General features: G+C 41.1%; 1 protein-coding gene across 5 annotated transcripts in view; it reads left to right on the top strand.

Moving 5' to 3' along the window:
- The window catches only part of Ptpdc1 (protein tyrosine phosphatase domain containing 1), a 132505-nt gene extending 117707 nt beyond the window's left edge, over positions 1-14798 (top strand). For all 5 annotated transcript variants that reach the window (XM_005408892.2, XM_005408890.2, XM_005408891.2 and 2 more), the window contains 5 exons: positions 588-725; positions 2069-3327; positions 5495-5680; positions 9988-10098; positions 12755-14798. In XM_005408892.2, coding sequence (XP_005408949.1) covers positions 588-725; positions 2069-3327; positions 5495-5680; positions 9988-10098; positions 12755-12877 — 1817 coding nt within the window. In that variant the 3' untranslated portion in view covers positions 12878-14798. The remainder of the gene's footprint in view (positions 1-587; positions 726-2068; positions 3328-5494; positions 5681-9987; positions 10099-12754) is intronic.
- Positions 14799-20249: the final 5451 nt, after the last annotated feature.

The following is a 20249-nucleotide window of genomic DNA, read 5'->3' on the forward strand; positions in this document are numbered from 1 at the left end:
AACAGGATAAACACACAGTCTTGGAACTTATTTTTAAGCTTGTATTTAGCTTTCTGTTTTCCCCTAGGTAGAAAATCTGTATACACTATTTTTAGCAGTCCATCAGTCATTTAGATGTGTTTCCATGCTTCAGCAGTGTGAGCTTACAGGGCATGGCGGCACATACCTGTAATTCCAGCACATGGGAGGCTAAACCAGGAGGATCAAGAGTTTGAGGCCATAGACAACTTAGTGAGATCTTGTCTCCAAAAAGAAAAAATACATGCTTTGTCACCATATCTTAGTAACTTTAATACTTTAATGTGGATCGTTGGCTTTATTAATTTGTAATTCTATTTTTTCATAATTCTTCCTTGCTGAGTTTCAGCAAGAAATGTCTTAATATAGAATGTGTTTTGTGATAAATGATAGTTAAAACATAGTAGAAATGTAAAAAGCCTATTATTTTAGGTCTGTATATCCAGTGAAATATTTATGCCTTATGTCTTTATACTTTTTATGAATTCACTCATCTTTTTCAGATGTCTTTGCAAATACTTATTTCTGTATATTAATTTCATTTTTCCTTTCTGTTTTTTATTGCCTAGTTTATTTCTATAATTTTGGCTGGAAGGATTATGGTGTAGCATCTCTCACTGCCATCTTAGATATGGTGAAAGTAATGACATTTGCCTTACAAGAAGGAAAAGTAGCCATCCATTGTCATGCAGGACTTGGCCGAACAGGTAAGTCTGAGGAAGTGGTTTTATTCTCTTTAGGCATACTTAAACATAAAAAAGAGTAAGATTTCCTAATTCTAAAGAGAAATGTTTGGAGTCAAATGAAAATCATAAATAACAGGCCATATGCTAATATTAATGAGAATATTTTTCAATAACTTAGGCCTGAAAATGCATCTTTTTAAACAGATTTAAAAGTACTCAAATGACCACTGTTTTCTTTTTTTTTTTTTTTAGGAAAAAAATCACTTCATTTTAATATATAATGTATTTTAAATAAAGTGACAAGATAGCAGGCATTATTTTCACCTTCTATATTTTAAGCATTTTACATTTGCTATTTTTTAAAATCTTTACAAATTATGTGAGTGGAAGAAACTTCAGTTTGTGAAAAGTAATTTGCTACATTACAACTGCCAGGGTCAAATTTATATCCATAGCTGTAAGGATTATGATTGTGGAGGAAAGATTCTCTGTGCATATAATTCCATATAAAAAGCAGTGAGTTTACTTAAAAATTCAGTAAATATCATTATACTGCTTATCTGAGAGTAAAAACAAAGGCCATAAGGTTGATATTTTCACTGTCCTGTGGTTTAGTATGTATACCGTTTTTGGGGGTTTTTTGTTTGTTTGGTTTGGTTTTTTTCTGGTACCGGGAATCGAACTCACGACCTTGCGCTCGCCAGGCAGGTGCTGTGCCACTGAGCTAAATCCCCAGCCCCTCCTGTGGTTTAATATGACCAAATCATCAGCAGCCCCTCTCCGTCCACTGTATACCTGTGTGCCTGTTAGGGACTTCGCACCTGCCGTGGAGCATCCTAGGGAGAAAAGTCACTCTTCGTGGACAATGTGTGTGATAATTCTCAAGATATCACAGTAAAGACCTTCCATGTCCCAGTGAGAAAGATAAGCTATACCTTACCACAAACTAGAGAGCATGCAATTTTCAGAGGTTCTGGTTTTCATATGTAAGATGTTCCTGAGCTTGTGAGTCACTTGCCTTTTACTTAATGTTCATGACCATAATGGATCAGATCCTCAGCTCTCTCTGTCATGTTTCCCCTATTCCACCCATCCTCACCTGCCAGTTCTGTGCTAGCCCGTCTCTAGGGCACAGAGCTGAGTGGTGGGGGACTGCCACCCAGAGGTACAAGTAAAATCTATATGAAAAGGGAGTGCAATAATAAACACCTGTACAAAAAGTTACAAAGTATTACAGTTGTCCTTCACATGTTTATGTTTCACATGTTTATACGGTGTCTTAACAGGTATTCAAGTTTTTTGTCATCAAAGAGTGATAAACAAAACCATACGCTTTTATCTGTCTTCCCTTCCTCTGTGTTTAGGTGTTCTAATAGCATGTTATTTAGTGTTTGCAACAAGAATGACCGCTGATCAAGCCATTATATTTGTGCGGGCAAAGCGGCCCAATTCCATACAAACCAGAGGGCAGCTGCTGTGTGTACGGGAGTTTACTCAGTTTCTGACCCCTCTCCGCAATATCTTCTCTTGCTGCGACCCCAAAGCACATGCTGTCACCTTAGCCCAATACTTAATTCGCCAGCGTCATCTACTTCATGGTTATGAGGCACGACTTCTGAAACATGTGCCAAAAATCATCCACCTAGTTTGCAAATTGCTACTGGACTTGGCTGAGAACAGGCCAGTGGTGATGAAGGATGGATTGGAAGAGTCTGGACTTTCTGCTGAAATTGAAAAGACTGTCTCTGAGATGGTCACAATGCGCCTGGATAAAAAGTTACTGAGGCAGCACAGTGACGTAGCTGACCCATTTAGCTCTACTGCAGTGGCAGCAGAGTTTGAGAATCAAGATGTGATTCTTTGCAATGATCCAGAATTTGATCCTCTTTGGAAGAGGCGGAATGTTGAGTGCCTTCAGCCCCTGACTCGTCTGAAAAGGCGGCTCAGCTACAGTGACTCGGACTTGAAGAGGGCAGAGGCTCTTCTCGAGCAAGGGGAGACTCCGTGGACAGTGCCTGCCCAGGACTTACTGGGCCACAACCTCCAGCAGCAGAAGCCCAGCAGCCACTGTTACATCCCACTGTCTCCAGAGCTGGATCTCAGTAAGGAAGCATTGGTTCGCAGTACGTTTTCTTTCTGGAACCAGTCTAAGTGTGGCGACTTGGAGGGACACAAAGAAGATGGATCACCCCTTTGCCAAAAGAACGACATTCCAAAGGAAATACAGCGGAGTCGAACCTTCTCTGTGGGTGTTTTGGGTTCACACAATCCCGGGGAACCAGTTACACCCACCTTGGCAAATGTCTCCAAGATCCCAGATCCCTCTCACCAGCAAGTGGCCCACTTTCAGTGTGAACCTCATGGTGGCTGGGACCCTGGCTCAGTCAAGGAGGAGGGCCAGACTCACTGCAGACCTCTAGACTGTGGATCCAGTCCCAGGGCACAGGTACTGGTTGGGCCTGATATTCAGGACAGCAAAGATCTGTCTGAAGCAGTGCCACACTCTACTTTGCAGTCTGAACTGAGTATAGAAGCAAGGAGAATACTGGCAGCCAAAGCCCTGGCAAACCTAAATGAGTCTGTGGAAAAGGAGGAAGTGAAAAAGAAGGTAGAAATGTGGCAGGTATTGTAATTTCATTCCATTATATACAAGCAGAAAATAATTATGTCAGTAATTATACCACACGTTTTTGCACGTTATTTGTTGTAGAAATGTCACGATATATTTGCATCATACTTTTGAACTTGAGGTTTCTCAGCTGTGATAGGAATCTGATGCTATAGAAATGACACAGCAGAGTTGTGTTGTTTCATTCAAATCTCCATGTGAAAGAAAGCACATGGCACTATACTTAGTCCGAACAAAGCATTGATGTTGGTAGCTTTTTTTCTTGCTAACTGCGTTTGTGGATGCAACCAGCACACAGAAGATGACATCAGGAACCAGCATGAACTATCTAACCCAATGCCTGGCACAGGGAACCACCCTGAGAACCACTGACTTAGAAACATAAGATGATTTCCCAGAGCTCTTTGGTACTAGTGTTGAATGAGATCTTTCTTCTCAGCCTCCTGTCCTTCAGACTTGCCAGCCTCAGTCCAATGGGACCACTGTCAGGACTCAGGGAAGCAAATGGGAAAGACCACAGACTGCCATGTTGATGTTAATTTTATCTGACAGGACGACTCTGAGATCTATTTGTGGCTTTTACTTAACATATGAACACAAACCTTTAATTGAGATAGCCTCCCCTTTTTTTGCTTTCTGGATTTTATTTTAGGTCTTCCACTTTTAAAAGATTGAACTGAATTGTGGAAAAAACTAAAATGAACATTATTTGAATAATATGATGTCATCTATATGTATATTAGGCACTTTCACATGCATTACTTTGTGTGATTTTCACACTAGTCCTGTGAGGCGGAAGGTACCATTTATAGATTCCTTGTTTATCTTATGAATTTAGTGTTGTAGATGAGAAAACTAAGGGTCGCAGGGGCTGAATGCCTTGCTGCAGGTCACACAGCTGTGTCCAGCACAGCCAGAGCACGGACTGTTTTCTTTCCATTGTCCTCTTAGGTCTTCCTCACCTCCCTGGAAAGCTTCAGGAAGCATTGCCTTAAATAGTCATTTACTGAGAGGTTTTTTTGTAGTTTGTCTCCTTCTTAGCTACATAAAATTGAATCCAAAGTTACCTTTTATAAACATGACCTGTGAGAATGGGAAAGAAGACAGACAACTGGAAGTATTGACTTATTTATAAGATAATAAAGAGAAACTCGGTACAGGGAAGCCGAGGTCCTTGGGCCTAGCAGGTGTAGATGGAGTGAGGCAGCTTGCATGGAATGCCTCTGCCAGTGTCTAGCTTTGGGGTCCCAGGCAAGTTATTTCCTCTCTCTCACTTTTATCTGTGAGGAGCCTCCCTGCAGAGTTCTGTAAAAGTTAAGACAGAAGTCTTGTATAATACTTTCTGTTTTGTTGTAAGCATGCTGCAAATACTGAGTGAATGCATTAATGGAAGGGATCACTACATTAATTACTATCATAAAACTGATTGATTTACTGAAACATAATTCTGACCCCCATCAGAAGTTAATTAAAATTTTCATCTCACTTTACCCCTGCCTTATGTGAAGGGGAGTTTATAAAATCTCATGCTTACATTGTCTCCGAGTATTTGGAGTATTAACAAGACTTCCTAGTTATTTTCACCCTAGCAAATTTCAGGGTGCAAGGATTGTTCTTTGATATATTCTATATAGGATTCTAAAAAAGCATGTTAAAGAAATAAATTTACGAACTTGCAAGCACTTTTTAAAAAATGCACTTTGAAGTTTCAGTCAGAAGGTTTGCCTAAGATCCCAGGTTAATTTATAAATGTTTCCTTATTTTTACCTTTTCCTCTACCATTCTGCTTTTCTCTAATCAGTATTTCTGTTTTGTTTGCCAGAAGCCTGAAAAGGAAGATTCCCTCTTACTGAACTGCCTCTGGCTTCTGAATGAAGTCTATGTAGGCTCTGAGTTTCTGCAGCCCTTCATGAAGTAGTCAGCCCAGCCCCATGGGAGGCAGGGCATGAGCTTCAGCCTCAGAGGGAGCATGAAGCTTAGAGAAGTGCCCTGAGTTAGCCAGTGTCCCCAGCAGGAAGCTCAAGGGCTGGAGCACTCGCAACTGGCACCACAGACCTGAGCCTCCACTTTCACGGGCAGCCTATGGACCAGCAATTGTCAGTCCCTACGCCTCTCTGTCTTTTCCCTGCTTCAGCGTGTCTCTCTTTCTCTTCTTTTTTAGAAAGAACTAAATTCCCGAGATGGAGCTTGGGAAAGAATATGTGGTGAGAGAGACCCTTTCATCTTGTGTGGTTTGATGTGGTCTTGGGTGGAGCAACTGAAGGAGCCTGTAATCACTAAAGAGGATGTGGACATGCTGGTTGACAGACAGGCTGATGCTGCTGAAGCCCTGTTCTTATTAGAGAAGGTAAAGTACTGTTGGACCAGATAATGCATAAGGCCCTCAATATAAATGTCACACACTTAAAAAAAAGACTATTACAACAAAGAGAATTCATGCAGAATCTCATATCTAGGTCTGACTTAATAGTTTTTCAAGCTAAAAGAAATTAAAGCTGGATGTGGTGGCACAGGCCTGTAATCCCAGCACTCTGGGAGACTGAGTAAGGTAGGAAGATCACAAGTCCAGCCCAACCTAGGCAGCTTAGCAATTTACTGAGATCTCATCTCAAAATAAAGAAAAGGCTGGGGATATACCTCAGTGTGAAGGCTCTGGGTTCAATCCCTAGTACAGCACCTCCCTTCCCAAAAAAGAAATAGAGGGGTCTGGGAACAGAGATCAGTGGTAGAGGACTTACCTAGGGTGTTGGGGTGAGTCACCAAAACACACACACACACACAGAGAGAGAGAAAACCAGAAGAGTGATACAGAAGAAATTGATACATAGCATAAACATTTAGGAAATACAAAAAAGTATGTACAATCCTGGGAGAATATTTTCAAATCTTTAACAGTACTTTTTTAACTTAGTAAAAAATCATTTTAACATGTAATTTTATACTTCATTTTTGCTTAATAGTATGCTGTTTTCCACAAATAATATAAACATCTCAGAAATACTGAGTATAATAGGGGAAGAGTGATGGGGATCAAACCCAGGGCCCCTTGCATGCCAAGTAAATCTACAAACACCGAGCTACACCCCAGCCCTTTTTAAACTTATTTTCTACAAGCATGTACACATGAAAACCATGAAGTAGGTTGGAACATACATTCCTGTGTGGTTTTTTTATTTTTTTATTTTAAAGAGTAAAGGATAACATAGTAATAGGGGGACTTACCGAATTACAGACAAAGTGGTAAAAAATTATCAATGGTTGTTATTTTACCTATTGGTATCTTCAAGATAGTTTCTCAGGAAAGTAAACAGACAAATAATAGTAAGTTACAGACAAAAGTGGTAGGAAATTATCAGTGGTTGTTGTACTATACTTTGGTATCTTCAAAGTGGTTTCTAGAGAAAGCAAATAGAGCTATACATGAGTGATCAATTAAATAATCATTGACTATTCTCAATGGTTGTTGTTGGAAACACATAGTAACAAACATACATGCATTTACAAAATAGCATAGGAACAATACAAACATTACAGAGTTATGGACAGATTGGTAGGAAGTTATCAATGGCTGCTGTAATACATGTTGGCATCATCAAAGTGGTTTCTCAGGAAAACAAAGATATGCAAGAAAGATCTAACAAGTAGTTACAGCCTAAGAGTTGTGAAAAATAGCGGATTACCTCCTCACCAGTGACTCTTTTCACTGAGGTGTGACGGCTGGAAGGAAGGCCAGGATTGAAAAGAAGGACTGAGAGACTAGCACCAGTATCCAGCAATAGGCTGTTTACTTTTTCCTCTGTAGTCATGATTACCGGAGGCTCCTCCGTGGAGATGGCAGTCTGGCCAGAGGGAGAAGGCAGCGTATCCCCTGGGCCCCCTCATTCCTGTTGGACCAGCTGGTAGGAGGGGTCTGAGCTCTGGGCCCTTCCCTTCAGAGGGCAGTCTGACCTCTAGTCATCACCTTTACAGTCAGGGCATGGCCTAGGGGGCTTCTTAGGGCAGTCCCTCTTGAGGTGGCCTGGCTTTTAACAGCAGTAGCAGATGAATGTAGTTGGGGAGTTCTTCTTGGGGGCCCAAGAATCAGACTTAGGGTCTGTTTCTCTTAGTGCTGCAGCAAAGGCAGCTTTTTCTTAGTCTCTTTGTTTTCTCTCCTTGGTCTCCTCCTCATCACAGCTATAAAATACTGAGGAGGCAATTCTTACTAACATCTCAAGTGAGCTATCTAGGGCAAAAGCCAGTTTTTGTAGGTTTTTTCTACTATCTGAGGCTGACTGAGTAATAAACTTACCTTTAAGAATAATTTGTCCCTCTACTGAACTGGGACCCAGGGAAGTATGCTTTATCAATGCCTCTTGTAAGCGTTCTAAGAAAGCAGAGGGGTGTTCCCTTTTTTGGGGGGGTGCCTCCATCTCAACTGTCAACGGAGCACCCACTCCAGTCATCTTTCCAGCCTCCCAGTGCATTGGGACCCCACAACCATTTAGTGTCCTCTCCCCAACCATCAACACAGGCAGCAGGAATATGTGGATAAAGTCCTCGGCCCGTTAGTCAGTCTCAGCACCATCAGGTGCAAAGTGTCCCAGGCAGGTAACCTAGATATGTGCCTTCTCCATGAAGGTGGTTCTTTAGAATCTGAATATTGGGCACCTATGTAATCCATGAAGTCTCTGTGCAGACCTCTCCGGAGCTCCACGTGCTTTTTCACTGCAGCCTGTAAAGTCAGGGGGAGAATGGCTTCCAGGAGGTCTCCCCAGGTATTGTGTAAGGTCCTCCTAGTTTCCAGCTCCTGAACGGCTCTCGCCTCCCCAGTCAGCTCAACCTCTGAGTTGTCAGGCCTCGTCTGTAGTCTCGTGTTCTCCGAGTCCTTGTTCAGCAGCTGCTCCTCTGCTGACTCTGGACTTTTCTGGTTCTCAAGGGCAGGGCCAAGAGCGACCCACCGTGTGGCGTGTTTTCCCTGGGGTTTCTCCATGTCAGGATGGTTCACGCACATCCCCGGGTGCGCCTCCGCAGCACGGGCTGATTGTGTCAGTGCTTCTCTGTGGCATGATAGTTCTCGACTGCACAGCAGCGGCCAGCCCAAGGGCTGGCGTGCACCGCCACACCACTTCCCAGGTGCCTGCTGCCTGCTTCCTGGGCGCCTGCACAGCTGGGGGCCAGCCCAAGGGCCGGCACACCCTGCTGCTCAGCTTCCCATCCTATATGTTTTTGAAATGTGTATACACATGTAATTTATATATCTATAAAATACAGAAGCATATAGAAAGAAAAGTAAGAAACTGGTTATGGTAGTTGTCTTAAGGGAAGGATACTATAGGACATCCAGGAAAGAAAGGAACCTTACTTTTCACCATAGATCCTTTCATGTTAGTGTTTTTAACCATATAAAGATACTAAATTTTTAACTAAAAATTAGCTTTGTTTTCATTTTAGGAAACAATGTTGTTGAGTTACCTGCTGTGCTACAATATAAACGTCTCATTTCCAAACTTCACTAAGATGTTAGCACACATACACAACACAGCATGCACGCAGACCCACCTGCAGGCACATGCCCGCACACAAATGCACACTGAGACACAGGACACACACCCACAGTAACGTGCACGCACACACAGTTTTGTATAATATGTCTCTCTTGAGATAATATTTTTCCTGTGTCTAGCTTTCATTCTTAAAATATTTTCTCAGCAGTTAAATTGCAGCGATAAAATAGAAGGTGGCAAGGGAAGGGATCGACCTTTGTTAGGCAGCTCTCTCTTCACTTCTGTTCATCTTGCTGGTGCTTAGAAGTGGGTGAACCCTTTACAGACAAGGCGAGGTAAAGCAGTTTGCCCAAAATTCAGGGCATTTGTCACAGAGTTCTTCAAACTCGGATCTTTCTGGCACAGGCTCACACACTGTGTCATAACACTCTTTATAATAAATCACTTCAACCCCAAGGTAGAGAGCATTTGTATTATTTCAGGTTTTTTTCTTTGGGGTATCATTGTGATGATCATTTATTCTTGCAGATTATTCTGTATTTCAGATAAGCTCTTAGATTTCCAGAAGTGAAATTAATGAGTCTTGGTGGGTTATGGCTTAGATATGTCTTGAGTATGTATTGCACAAAGTGATGGAGTCTGTCCTGTACTAAGGTGGACAGTCTCCAGTGGTCAGGTCAATAAACTCACCCTTGTGTGGTCTTCCCTGGCAGGCCAGCAGCTGCCTTGTTAAGGGCTACGTTACTACTGGGGAGCTGGCCTGTCTCTTCCTCTGCCCACCTTTCTCTATAGCATCTGCCATAGTCTAGCACACATTGCACAGATCATTATGATGCCTCAGCATCTCCTAGTCGAACGGAAATAATTACATCCAGAAACAGAGAAAAGGGGAAAATCTATTAAGTGTACTGCAGGAGAAACAGCTGGTTTTAAATTACACTGGTCTTCAGATTCAATTGTAATTTATGTACAAACTAACAAGCTTTGATACTATCTCCTAAAGATTTTCAGATTATATTACAATAATAAACACTTGGTAAAGTTCTTGGTAGATATTTTGGCTCTAGAGATTGAGTAATGGGCCACAAACTAGTTGCTTACTCTGTATTTGAGTTAATTTCTTGAGGCAGTTTTAAGACAACTTTTTTGATTTTGGTTTCTGCAAAAACAGGGACAGCACCAGACTATCCTCTGCGTGTTGCGTTGCATAGTGAACCTGCAGGCAATTCCCCTGGAGGTGGAGGAAGCTTGCCTTGCTCATGCCATTAAAGCTTTTACGAAGGTGAGTCTTGCTCTTCCCTCCTTTCTCCTTGCCGCAGATCGGCATCATCTGTGTAAATCAGGAGTCCAGAAGTCACCTGCCTCCTCTGAAACAGCTGTAGTTCCCCTTAGTGGTGATGTCTTTGGCATTTCTTTTAAGCAATTGCTGAGTTTGGGCTGAAAAAGTAAGTTTCCAGTGATATTAGGAAAAGCTGAACTGTGTGGGTTTTTTGAAGAACACTGCAACAAAGACCTTTTATATAGAAGAAAAGAAACAACTGGGTGTTGGGTAAGTATTTTTAAATCATGTGCCTAGTAGGAGTCAAAGAATATTTTCTTGTTGAGCCAGTTCTACCTTCGGTTTAAACAAGAAACCATCTATTGAGAATTAAATACCAACATAGGCAGTTTGGCACTGTATCCTGGTTAGTGAGTCCTAAGCACAGGGTAAACAAAACACTTCCTTTCTATGCACAGCCTCTTGGCTTACAGCCACTCTGGCCAGAGAAAGGCCAAATTCATGCCAAGAGAGAATGTTCCCCTCAACCTTTGACCTGATTTGTTCTGTTACATATGATATAAAAATGTTATTAAAGAACCCAGCTTTTCAGTGACATTTGTGGTGGGCATCGATGGTAATAGCAGTTATCATTTATATTCATTCACACATTGTGAAGATTCTTTCTTTTTAGTATTTATCCAATCTCCTTCCCTTCTGTTCTTTCCAAAGTGGTTTCCTTATTGAGGCTCCTTCTTCTCTGTATTTTATAATACTAGCACACTCTGTCTATTAAGTCTGTTTCTCTAGTTTCCAGAGTCAAATCTAATCATTTGGTCCTTTGTATTTACATTTTCGTAGACTGAGAGGCTGCTTCCTACCCATGTGAAGTGGATTGTCATTTCGTGTTAAATAAGTGGGTTGTGGTGGTGAATGCCTATAATCCCAGCTACTTGAGAGACTAAAGCAGGTAGATCACAGGTTCACACCAAGCCTGGGCAATTTAGCAAGATCCTGTTTTGAAAATTTATTAAATGGGCTGGGATGTAGTTCAGTGGTAGAGTACCTACCTCACATGGGCAAAGCCCTGAGTTCAATTCCTGGTGTCACCCCTCCTAAAAAAAAAATTGTATAAAAATGTCAGAGACTGACAGCATCGATGGGTCCCGTATCCATGCAGTCTAATGATCAAGACTCTGACGACTCTTACCTGCAGAGCAGAAGTCACAGTTTTCTTTCTTCTCATATAATAAAGATAATATTTTTCTTCAGGGCAAAAGTTGTCTGATTAGCTTGCAGCCCCCTTATAAAAATTAGAATTTTAGGGGCTGGGGATTTAGCTCAGTGGCACAGTGCCTGCCTGGCAAGCACAATGTCATGAGTTCGAGTCCCAGGACCAGAAAAACAGACAAACAAAAAAAAAAAGTTAGAATTTTAGGGCTGGAGATTAGCTCAATGGCAGAGCACTTCCTAGCATGAGCAAGGCCCTAGGTTCAATCCCTAGCATTGCAACAAAAGGATTTCCGAAGATTGGGGCTTGTTAGCTGTGACACAAAACCTCTGCTTGAGTTGTCACCTTGAGTTGGATCTTGGGAGTCAGAGGAACCCACAAAAATGAGACACATGCCACCAGGAGGAATGACACTGTCTGGCTGTGGCTCAGGAGTCCTCATCTTCTGCCAGTACCCATGATGCTGGCAAGCAAGCAGGCTACAGTCTCAGATCCTTTAGATCTGCTTGCCAGAATTTCCCTGAAAAGGATCACTTCAGGGGGAGCAGTGAGCCCAAGATCCTGGGTATTTCTCTGGGTCACATGTTCCTCTGAGGATGGGCAGGGCCACTTGCTCTGGTTCTCTGTCCTGCTGTCCCTCCTCACCTGGAATGTGGCAGCCTGGGCAAAGAATCTGTCTGTACACAGTACCTCTTCAGTGATGAGGAAGAAAACTAGCTTTTACTGAGCTTTGTTTGTGCAGAATACGTTTGATGTCCATAGGTGCCGCATTTCATTCACTCTAGAAATCCTAAGGCAGTGGGAGTTGTGGTTTCTACTTCAGAGAGGAGGAAATTGAGGTCCACAGAGAGAGGGTATGAATGGGGGTAGCTAGCTGGCAGCCAGCATCAGTCAGTGCTCAGGTCTCTCCAACACTGGTCCAGAATGGCCTGGAGCTTCTCTGCACCATACTTACTGCCAGTATACTTCCTTTAATAAAGGAGATTTGTCTCTAGGTTAGAGATGCACTTCACATGCACTGTTGACTTTCTTCATCCTTAGATGTACATACTTATGCTAAATATCCAGGCACTAGATTTCAGTTTTTGAATGTTTACTCATTAGTGTGATATTAACATGATTGGCAATTCTGATGTATTCTTTAATTAAAATGTGTAAAATTTATTATGTGTATTTTTAAAATTATACCTTTTTTTTTTAGACAGGCTCTCGCTATGTATTTCAGGCTAGCCTTAAGCTCATTATGTAGCCTGAGCTGGCCTTGACCTCACAGTGATCTCCTGCCTCACCTTCCCAAGTGCTGGGATTTACATGTGTCCCACCACACCTAGTTTAAATTACAGAGTTTCATTTATATTTCGTTTTTTCCCACCTCCCTTTCTCCCCAGATAAGAGGCTGATTAAAATTTGTATTGCAGTGCTTTGAATAGAAGTTTTCTTTATCACTAGGTTAACTTGGATTCTGAAAATGGACCCGTAGTTTACACCACCCTGAAGAAAATATTTAAGCACACATTGGAAGAAAAGAGAAAAATGGCAACAAAAGACAGCCCCACGCCTGGCCTCTTATGAAGCTGACTTTCTCCTCACCATGAATATTTCAGACCTAAAGATCCAAATAACATTTCTGTTCATATGTGAATAAGGTGAAGTTTGTGGAGCTACTTTTTCTCATAGCACTTTATTTTGAATGCTATTGGCTTGTGCTGAAAATGAACTTTCCGTTTGGAGCTATTATTTATTTTAAAATATCTTGAGCTACATCTTAGTCTTGAACAAATTGCCATAAAGTTGCTGCCACTTTTATTTATTTAAATGAAGTGATACTATATTAACATGTTAAGTATTTGATGTTTACATCTTTATTCTCTTTGACATTTTGGAAAAAAGTACCTTTTCCTTCCAAAATAATTATTTTCTTGACGGAACTCTTCCTAGAGCTTCTACCAAATAGGTAATGTTAGTAGTAAAACCTCTCTGTGTATACACTCCTGGGCACATGACCTAAGAAAGTCACCAAGTGTCTTAAAACTGTTTTATATTTGTTACTAAGAAGGCTGTTGATACATTTTTAAGGACTTTTTAAAACTTCGAAAGTTTTTGGATTTTTTTGTTTTTATAAATGTGACAAAGGGTTTCAAAGTGTATTCTTTTTAGAGTGATTTAGTTGTACTTTAATGGACTGACTGAAGTGGTCAGGATTTTTTCCTTGTAGAAAGTAGACTCACTCTTCATCAGTCCAGACAACTCCAGCCTGGGCTGTCTCAAGAGGCAGGGGAAGTTTTCAACACACCAGGCCTTAGTCCCACTCCCCTGAGCTGCTGCTGAGCCAAACCATGTCTTCCCGGAGAATCTGGGATCAGAAGCAGGCAGTGCGGGAAGTCGCTAAGGAGCCGGACTTGCCGTTGTCCCCCAGCAACTTCACAGAAAGGATGGTTGGTTGTTCTAGGGCAGGGCTCTGTGTCAGCCCTGCTTCCTCTGGGCACCAGAGACAACTCCAGGCTGGAGGGAGGTGAGGAGGGGATCGCTGTCTGTGCCAAGGGGGGTGTCAGCATGAGCAGCCTGGCCAAGTCTCCACGCTCCCAAGTCTGCCATTCTACAGATTCACCAGCTTCAGGCCTCTACCCTGGACTGCTCTCTTACTATGAGAATTATAGTTTGCAAATTGCTACCCCAGGTTGTATTCACCCAGCTCCAGATGAGAATGGGTGACTGCCTAAAGTCATTCCTTATAAGCCAAACTATCAAACAGCAGTTGAAGCCATAACTTTTATTTAATTAAATTATCTATGGGAGTAGCCATGGCCAAACCAGAGAAAGGAAAGTAGCATCTTCAGTACAGGTTATAACAGTCAGACCAATTTCAAACTGAAGAAGCTGCTACTTAATTTCCAGATGGAATTTAAGGAGAAGCAAGACTAATTTAGGAAAAATGAAATTCCTCCAATTCCTGCCTTAGTGAATTATGCTCAAACACTTCAAAAAATGTTTGAAGATATTCATTCACACTAACTCTAATGGCAAAGCCTAATGTCATTTTCTTCCACACTGTTTGAATTTTCTTGGGAAATCAAACCCAGTGAATGTTAATGAACTGATTTGCCCACTCCTGAAAAGCCTCATTTTCAAGTGCCTAGCATGGGAAAGGAGAAGAAACAGTTGCATTTTATCTAGAGGTACATTACAAATGTAGGATTTTTACCAAAAAGTTTGTCCATACATCTGTCAGCCTCAACACACACACACCACACACCACCGCAGCTCTTTGACCAGCTCTTATTTTTTTTTTTTTTTTTTTTTTTACCAAAAAGCCAGCTGTTTTCCTTTGCCTCTGAAGCAGTTGTTTCAAATTAGAGAAATGTCTTATTGTGGACCACAGCATTGCACGCCTAAAAATTCAAATATACAAGCCTGAAATGAGAATCTGGTCAGGCTATGTACTACACACAAGTATTGTATTTATTTAAATAAAAGTGAAAAGAACAACCTGTAACTAATCTTGTACTTCTTTACCTTAATGCTCTTGGGCAAGCTACATACCCTACTGACAAGGTTCTCTACTTTGATTTTCCTGATGAGCAGAGTGAGTTATAAGTGAATAGTGAGCTAGCCAAGCTCTGGTTAGCCCCAAATCTATCTGCATTTGGTTTAGAATGACCAAGGATTGAAGGTGAGTTCTAAGAATGGTTAAAATCTCCAGGCCAACAAGATTCCTACCTTCCTATATTTGAATGGATCAAGATAGTTGCCCAGTGGATAGAAATTGCATATATTGGGAGAAGTTTTAGGATTGCAAAATTTGGTTTAGCAGACATCAAAAGGTCAAAAGCACACATGATCGGGCCAACCATATGCACCATCTCAGTTCTCTTAGCAAGCTGAGAATTACTCATATTTCTATGATGAAAGACACATTGCATCCTCCTCCTTGCTCATAAGGGACTCACCACGTGGAACTGCCTACCTACAGCCCTCAGGAACTTTGGTCTCTCTCATATCTATAATCTGTGACGGCATAGAGAGCACCTGGTATCCACAACTTCAGCAGAAATAGCACTTCTCCGTCATATGGAAAAGGCTAGGCTGGCCGTGTTACTATCATATGATGGTCTCTGGTGTCTAATCATCTGAGAGGAAGTACACACTTCCTTGCCACCATTGGTATTTCCTAATTCTAAAAGCTTAGTCATACTCTTTGGGAGAAATTGCTGCTGGCATAGAGCTTGGTTTATTTATTTCTATAACTTGCAAACTCTATGCTCATTTACTTAGTCATATTTTTAACCAGCTCACCAGTTTTCATAGGAGAAAGAGTACGTTTTGTGTCACCCTGGGTTCCATGAAAATGGCCATATAATTTAATAAAGTTTGCTTTAAATTAGTATGCTTGCTAATAAGTTTGGGTACTATTTTATGAGGAGTGCAGTGTTGGCTTGTTTTTTGTTTTTTTGGGGTTTTTTTTTGTGCTGCTGGGGATCAAACCTAGGGCCTTGTGCATGCAAGGCAAGAACTCTACCACTGAGCCACATCCCCAGCCCTGTTTTTTGAGACAAGGTCTTGCTATGTATTTCACTCTGGTCTTGAACTCACTATATAGGCCAGGCTGGCCCCGAACTCTCAGTGATTGTCCTACCTCAGCCTTCTGAGTGTTGGAATTACAGGTGTGTGCCATCATGCCTGGCTGGGTGCTGTTTTATACTGTTCTCTAGACAAGTGAAAAATTATGTAGGGATAGTATGTCACAGACAAAATACATGTCCCAATTTCTTGACACTTAGGTCTCCCCAAAATAACTTTGAGGGTTGATTAAAAATGATTGAAAAGGGCCGGGGATATAGCTGAGCAGCACAAGTACCTGCCTGGCAAGCAAGCACAGGTCTTGAGTTCAATTCCTGGTACCAAAAAAAAAAAAAAAAAAAAGAAATGATTAAAAAGCCAAGGATGTAGCCCAGCAACACAGCATTTGCCTGGCAAGTGCAAGGTCCTGAGTTTGACTCCTAATAGCAAAAAAGAAAAAAAAAAAAAAAAAAAAGATTAAAAGGTTTTACTACATAGCACTCTATTGTTGTTCTTCCAAATTAGCAACTCTAATATAGTTTCAGTGCAGGCAAATAAAGAACATTCCCTTTGGTGCTTTTTGTTTTTATGAATGTGGCCCCAGATTAGCACAATACCTAAAGGAGCCCTTCTACAGCTAGATGGTTGAAAATTGTTTACAGATAAAGTGGCAGGAGAAAAACTCAAAACTCTGTTCCTCAGTGGTACATTATTTTTTTTTTTTAGTTATGCTGTTAGGCATAGCTGATCTCTGACTAGGTCAGTACTGATCATAAAGTGATTTATAAATAATCACCATATAGCTGGTCAGTACAGGAGCTTGATGGGCCTTCGTTCTAAGCCATCCAGTCACTAAAAATAATATCCCAGTCAGATTTAAACATGAAATCTTTCATTTGCAAAAGCGTAATGGATTCCCTGTAATCTATAAGGTAAGAGAAGATTAAGTCATGCCTCCTATCATTCTTGATTAAAATAAAATGATGTTTTAGCCTTTAGCTTGCCTGTTTGGAATAGCTATTACATTTTTAGGATGGGTTCTTACCTGCCTATTAGATTTCTTATCTGGCCTAGTTGCCTTAATTTAGTGAATTGCCTTTTCATTGTCTTTCTCTTCTTAAAAATAAAAACAAAGGTTAGGTTGACCCACATCCATTTTTTGTGAGTAATAAGCTATCAAATAACTGGCCATTTCATATTGACCAACTTAATATTAAACTTAATGTTCTTGGAACAGGTGCTGTTCATCAAAGGGTAAATGACATCCACTTCAGAGATTTCCAGGCAGCCATGTCTGTCACAAGCCCAGAGTACTAGGCCCTGGAGGAGAAAGTTTTCAGAAAAGCCCAGGATGCCTACGGGACCTCTGAGCCCAGGGCCACCTCAGGTCTCTGCTTTCACACTTGTGCTCCTTACCTATCCTGGGTGTAACTGAAGCAGACCCAGGCTGAGCCACTGCTCCAGAGGGCACAAGTGATGAGGCATGGCAGGGTTCACAGGGAGCAAATTCTGCAGGCCCTCAGAGTACAAGCTTCCTACCTGGATTCTAAAGATTGTTTCAGAGACTTGGTGCACAGCCATCACAGTTCCCTGCTGGGATAATGCCTGGTGGAGCTGTGGGAGCAGGACTGCCCCTGAGACCCTGGGAGTGTGAACCACCAGCACGCAGTACCAACCTGGGATAGCCGCAGCCGTGAGACTCCAACCCAAGGAAGCTGTTGCATGGGCTGAGCCCTGCAAAGCTATGGGGCAGGAATGTCTGGCTCGAGAGCAGGACATGGAGTGAAGGTTATTCACAACCCTCAAAGTGTAATTAGTGTGTGTCGTATTGGGTTTGAGATTTATTTTGGACCTGTTGTTATTGCTTTCCTGTTGCTCCTTTTTGGAATGGGAATATATTCTATGCATATCTATCACTGTATTGTGGAAGTAGGTAATTTGTTAGACCTCATAGGTCCACAGCTAGAGAGCAGTTTGCCTCAGGATGAGTCATACCTATATCTGATTTAAATGAAGCTGGACATTAAATGTTGATGCTAAAGAGTTAAGACTTTTGGGGTTACTGCGATTGAATGATGATATCTTGAATTGGAGGACATGGATTTTGAGAGCCAGGGATGGAATGTGATGGTCTGAATGTTTGTCCCCCCACACCCAAATTTCATGTATTGGAAACAGTTCCCAGTGCAGGAGTGTAGGAGGTAACTTCTTAGATGTGCAGATCATGATGACTCTGCTGTCATGGATGGATGAAGGCCACTATAGCAGGGCTCAGTAAAGAGTTTAATCTTCCTGTTGCTCTCTCAATGAGGACTAAGCATCCTCTTCTCTGGTGGCAGACAGCAATCCTCACAGATGCCAGCATGTTGGTCTGGGCCAGAGGTTACATGTACAGCTTTTTTTTTTAAAAGATAGCTTCCTTCTATGTCTAGTTTGTGGAGTGTTTTTATGATTAAGTGGAGTTGAATTTTGTTTTTTTCTCCATCAATTGAGATGACTGTGTGGAGGGTTTTTTCCCTTAGTTCTGTAATGTGGTATATGAGGTTTTTGGGTTCTTGTATGTTGAACTATCCTTGCATTCTTAGAATAAATCCCATTTGGTCATGGTGTATAATTCTTTTAAAATGTTGCTAACTTGAGTGTTCTAGTAGTTTGTTGAGAATGTTTTCATCACTGTTCATAAGGAACTGCCTAATGGATATGACTAGACATTACACAGTGATAAGATCACTCTAGCAGACATAGATAACAATCATAAATATGTAAGCACCAAATAACAGCTTCAACATACAAACACTGATGTAACTGAAAGGAGAAATAGATAAAGCCTGAAGTATAGCTAGGGACTTTAGCAACTACTCTCAGCTGTTAGAAGAACTAGACAGGAAGACAGCAAGAATATGGAAAAGATACCCACATGCATACACACACAGTGGCTCCCACTACAACAGTCTTAACTTTGTCTCTGAACTCCCTGGACTCTTTTTCTCTTCTAAAAATAATTTCCTCAAAGAGATTTTGTTTATTGGTATTTATATATCAAAAATTAAATTCTAAAATAATTCATTTTAAAAGAGTAGAATAAACCAGATGTGATGCTACATGCCTGAGATCCCAGCACTCAGGAGGCTGAGGCAGGAGGATCACTGTAAGTTCGAGGCAAGCTTGAATTACATAGTGTGTTCAAGGTCAACCTGAACCACATTGCAAGACCCTGTCTCAAAAAATATGAGAGACAGATTGAAAAAGAAGAAAAGAAAGAAGAGAAAGGAAGAAAAAGTGAGCAGGCCTACCTGCTCAAGATTTATTAACATAAATATCTTTATGAAAAATAACTATATTCCAAAACAAAAATCAGTGAAAAGAATTGCATTTCTATGGTTTGGATCTTAAATGTTTCTGAAAAGCCCATATGCTATGGGAATGACCACCAGCCCGTGGCACTGCTGGGAGGCAGTGGAACCTGTAGGAGGTAGAGGCTCCTGGGAGGAAGTAAGGTTACTAGGGATATGCCCCTGAAGGAGATTTGGGGCTTTGGGATCATCCATAAAGGAACAGATTGTTAAGTTGGACTATATAAAAATTTTTAAACTTTGCTTTTCAGAAGACACTATTAAGAGAATGAAAAGAGTAACCCAGAGACTAGGAAAGAAGCTTTGGGGAACTTAAGTTGTAACTACATTCTTTGAATTTTTTAAAACACATGTACCCACATAGTAACTGTGTTCTTAAATTTTTTTAAATGTCTAGATTACAATGAGCTCTAATGTCTGATGATTCTAAATCTTCTATAAACGTCTAGGAGTTGTAATATTTTGGCAAATTTTAAAAATATTTTTGTAATATTTTGTAGGTACTTTGTCTCCACACTCTAAAATATCTTTACATGAATTGTAACTTTTTTCTTCCTGAGAATTCCTGAGAATTTCTAAAGGCTTAGTTTGGAAAAGACCTGTGTCATAACAGATGTCTTACATTCCCTCTTCAGTTTTGTCTCAAAATATTACTTGGTAAAACACTATTTTTCTAGACTCTTTTTTTTTCTTGGCCTCCACCCATTCAGAATGCAACCTCTATTGCCAGACATTTGGTTTCCTGCATTTTATATTTAAAAGTTACAGAGATGTAGCTGTTTAGCCACATCATTTTTTTTTTGTCCAGTGTAAAATTTTTATAATCAGCATTTACAAACTCATTTGAAAACACACACACACACACACACACACACACAAACACAAATCTTGATTTTATTACGAGCTTAGGAAAGATTTCAGCCTGTCTGCCTCCCACAAGGCAGACTGGGAGGTCAGGCCTGGGCATTCAGGCCTCCTCCACAGGAATTCTGACAGAGTGCTTCCTGACTGGGGCCCAGAAACCGAGTCATGGA

This window comes from Chinchilla lanigera, unplaced genomic scaffold, assembly GCF_000276665.1.
Source record: "Chinchilla lanigera isolate Chin_1 unplaced genomic scaffold, ChiLan1.0 scaffold00114, whole genome shotgun sequence".
Lineage (NCBI taxonomy): Eukaryota > Metazoa > Chordata > Mammalia > Rodentia > Chinchillidae > Chinchilla > Chinchilla lanigera.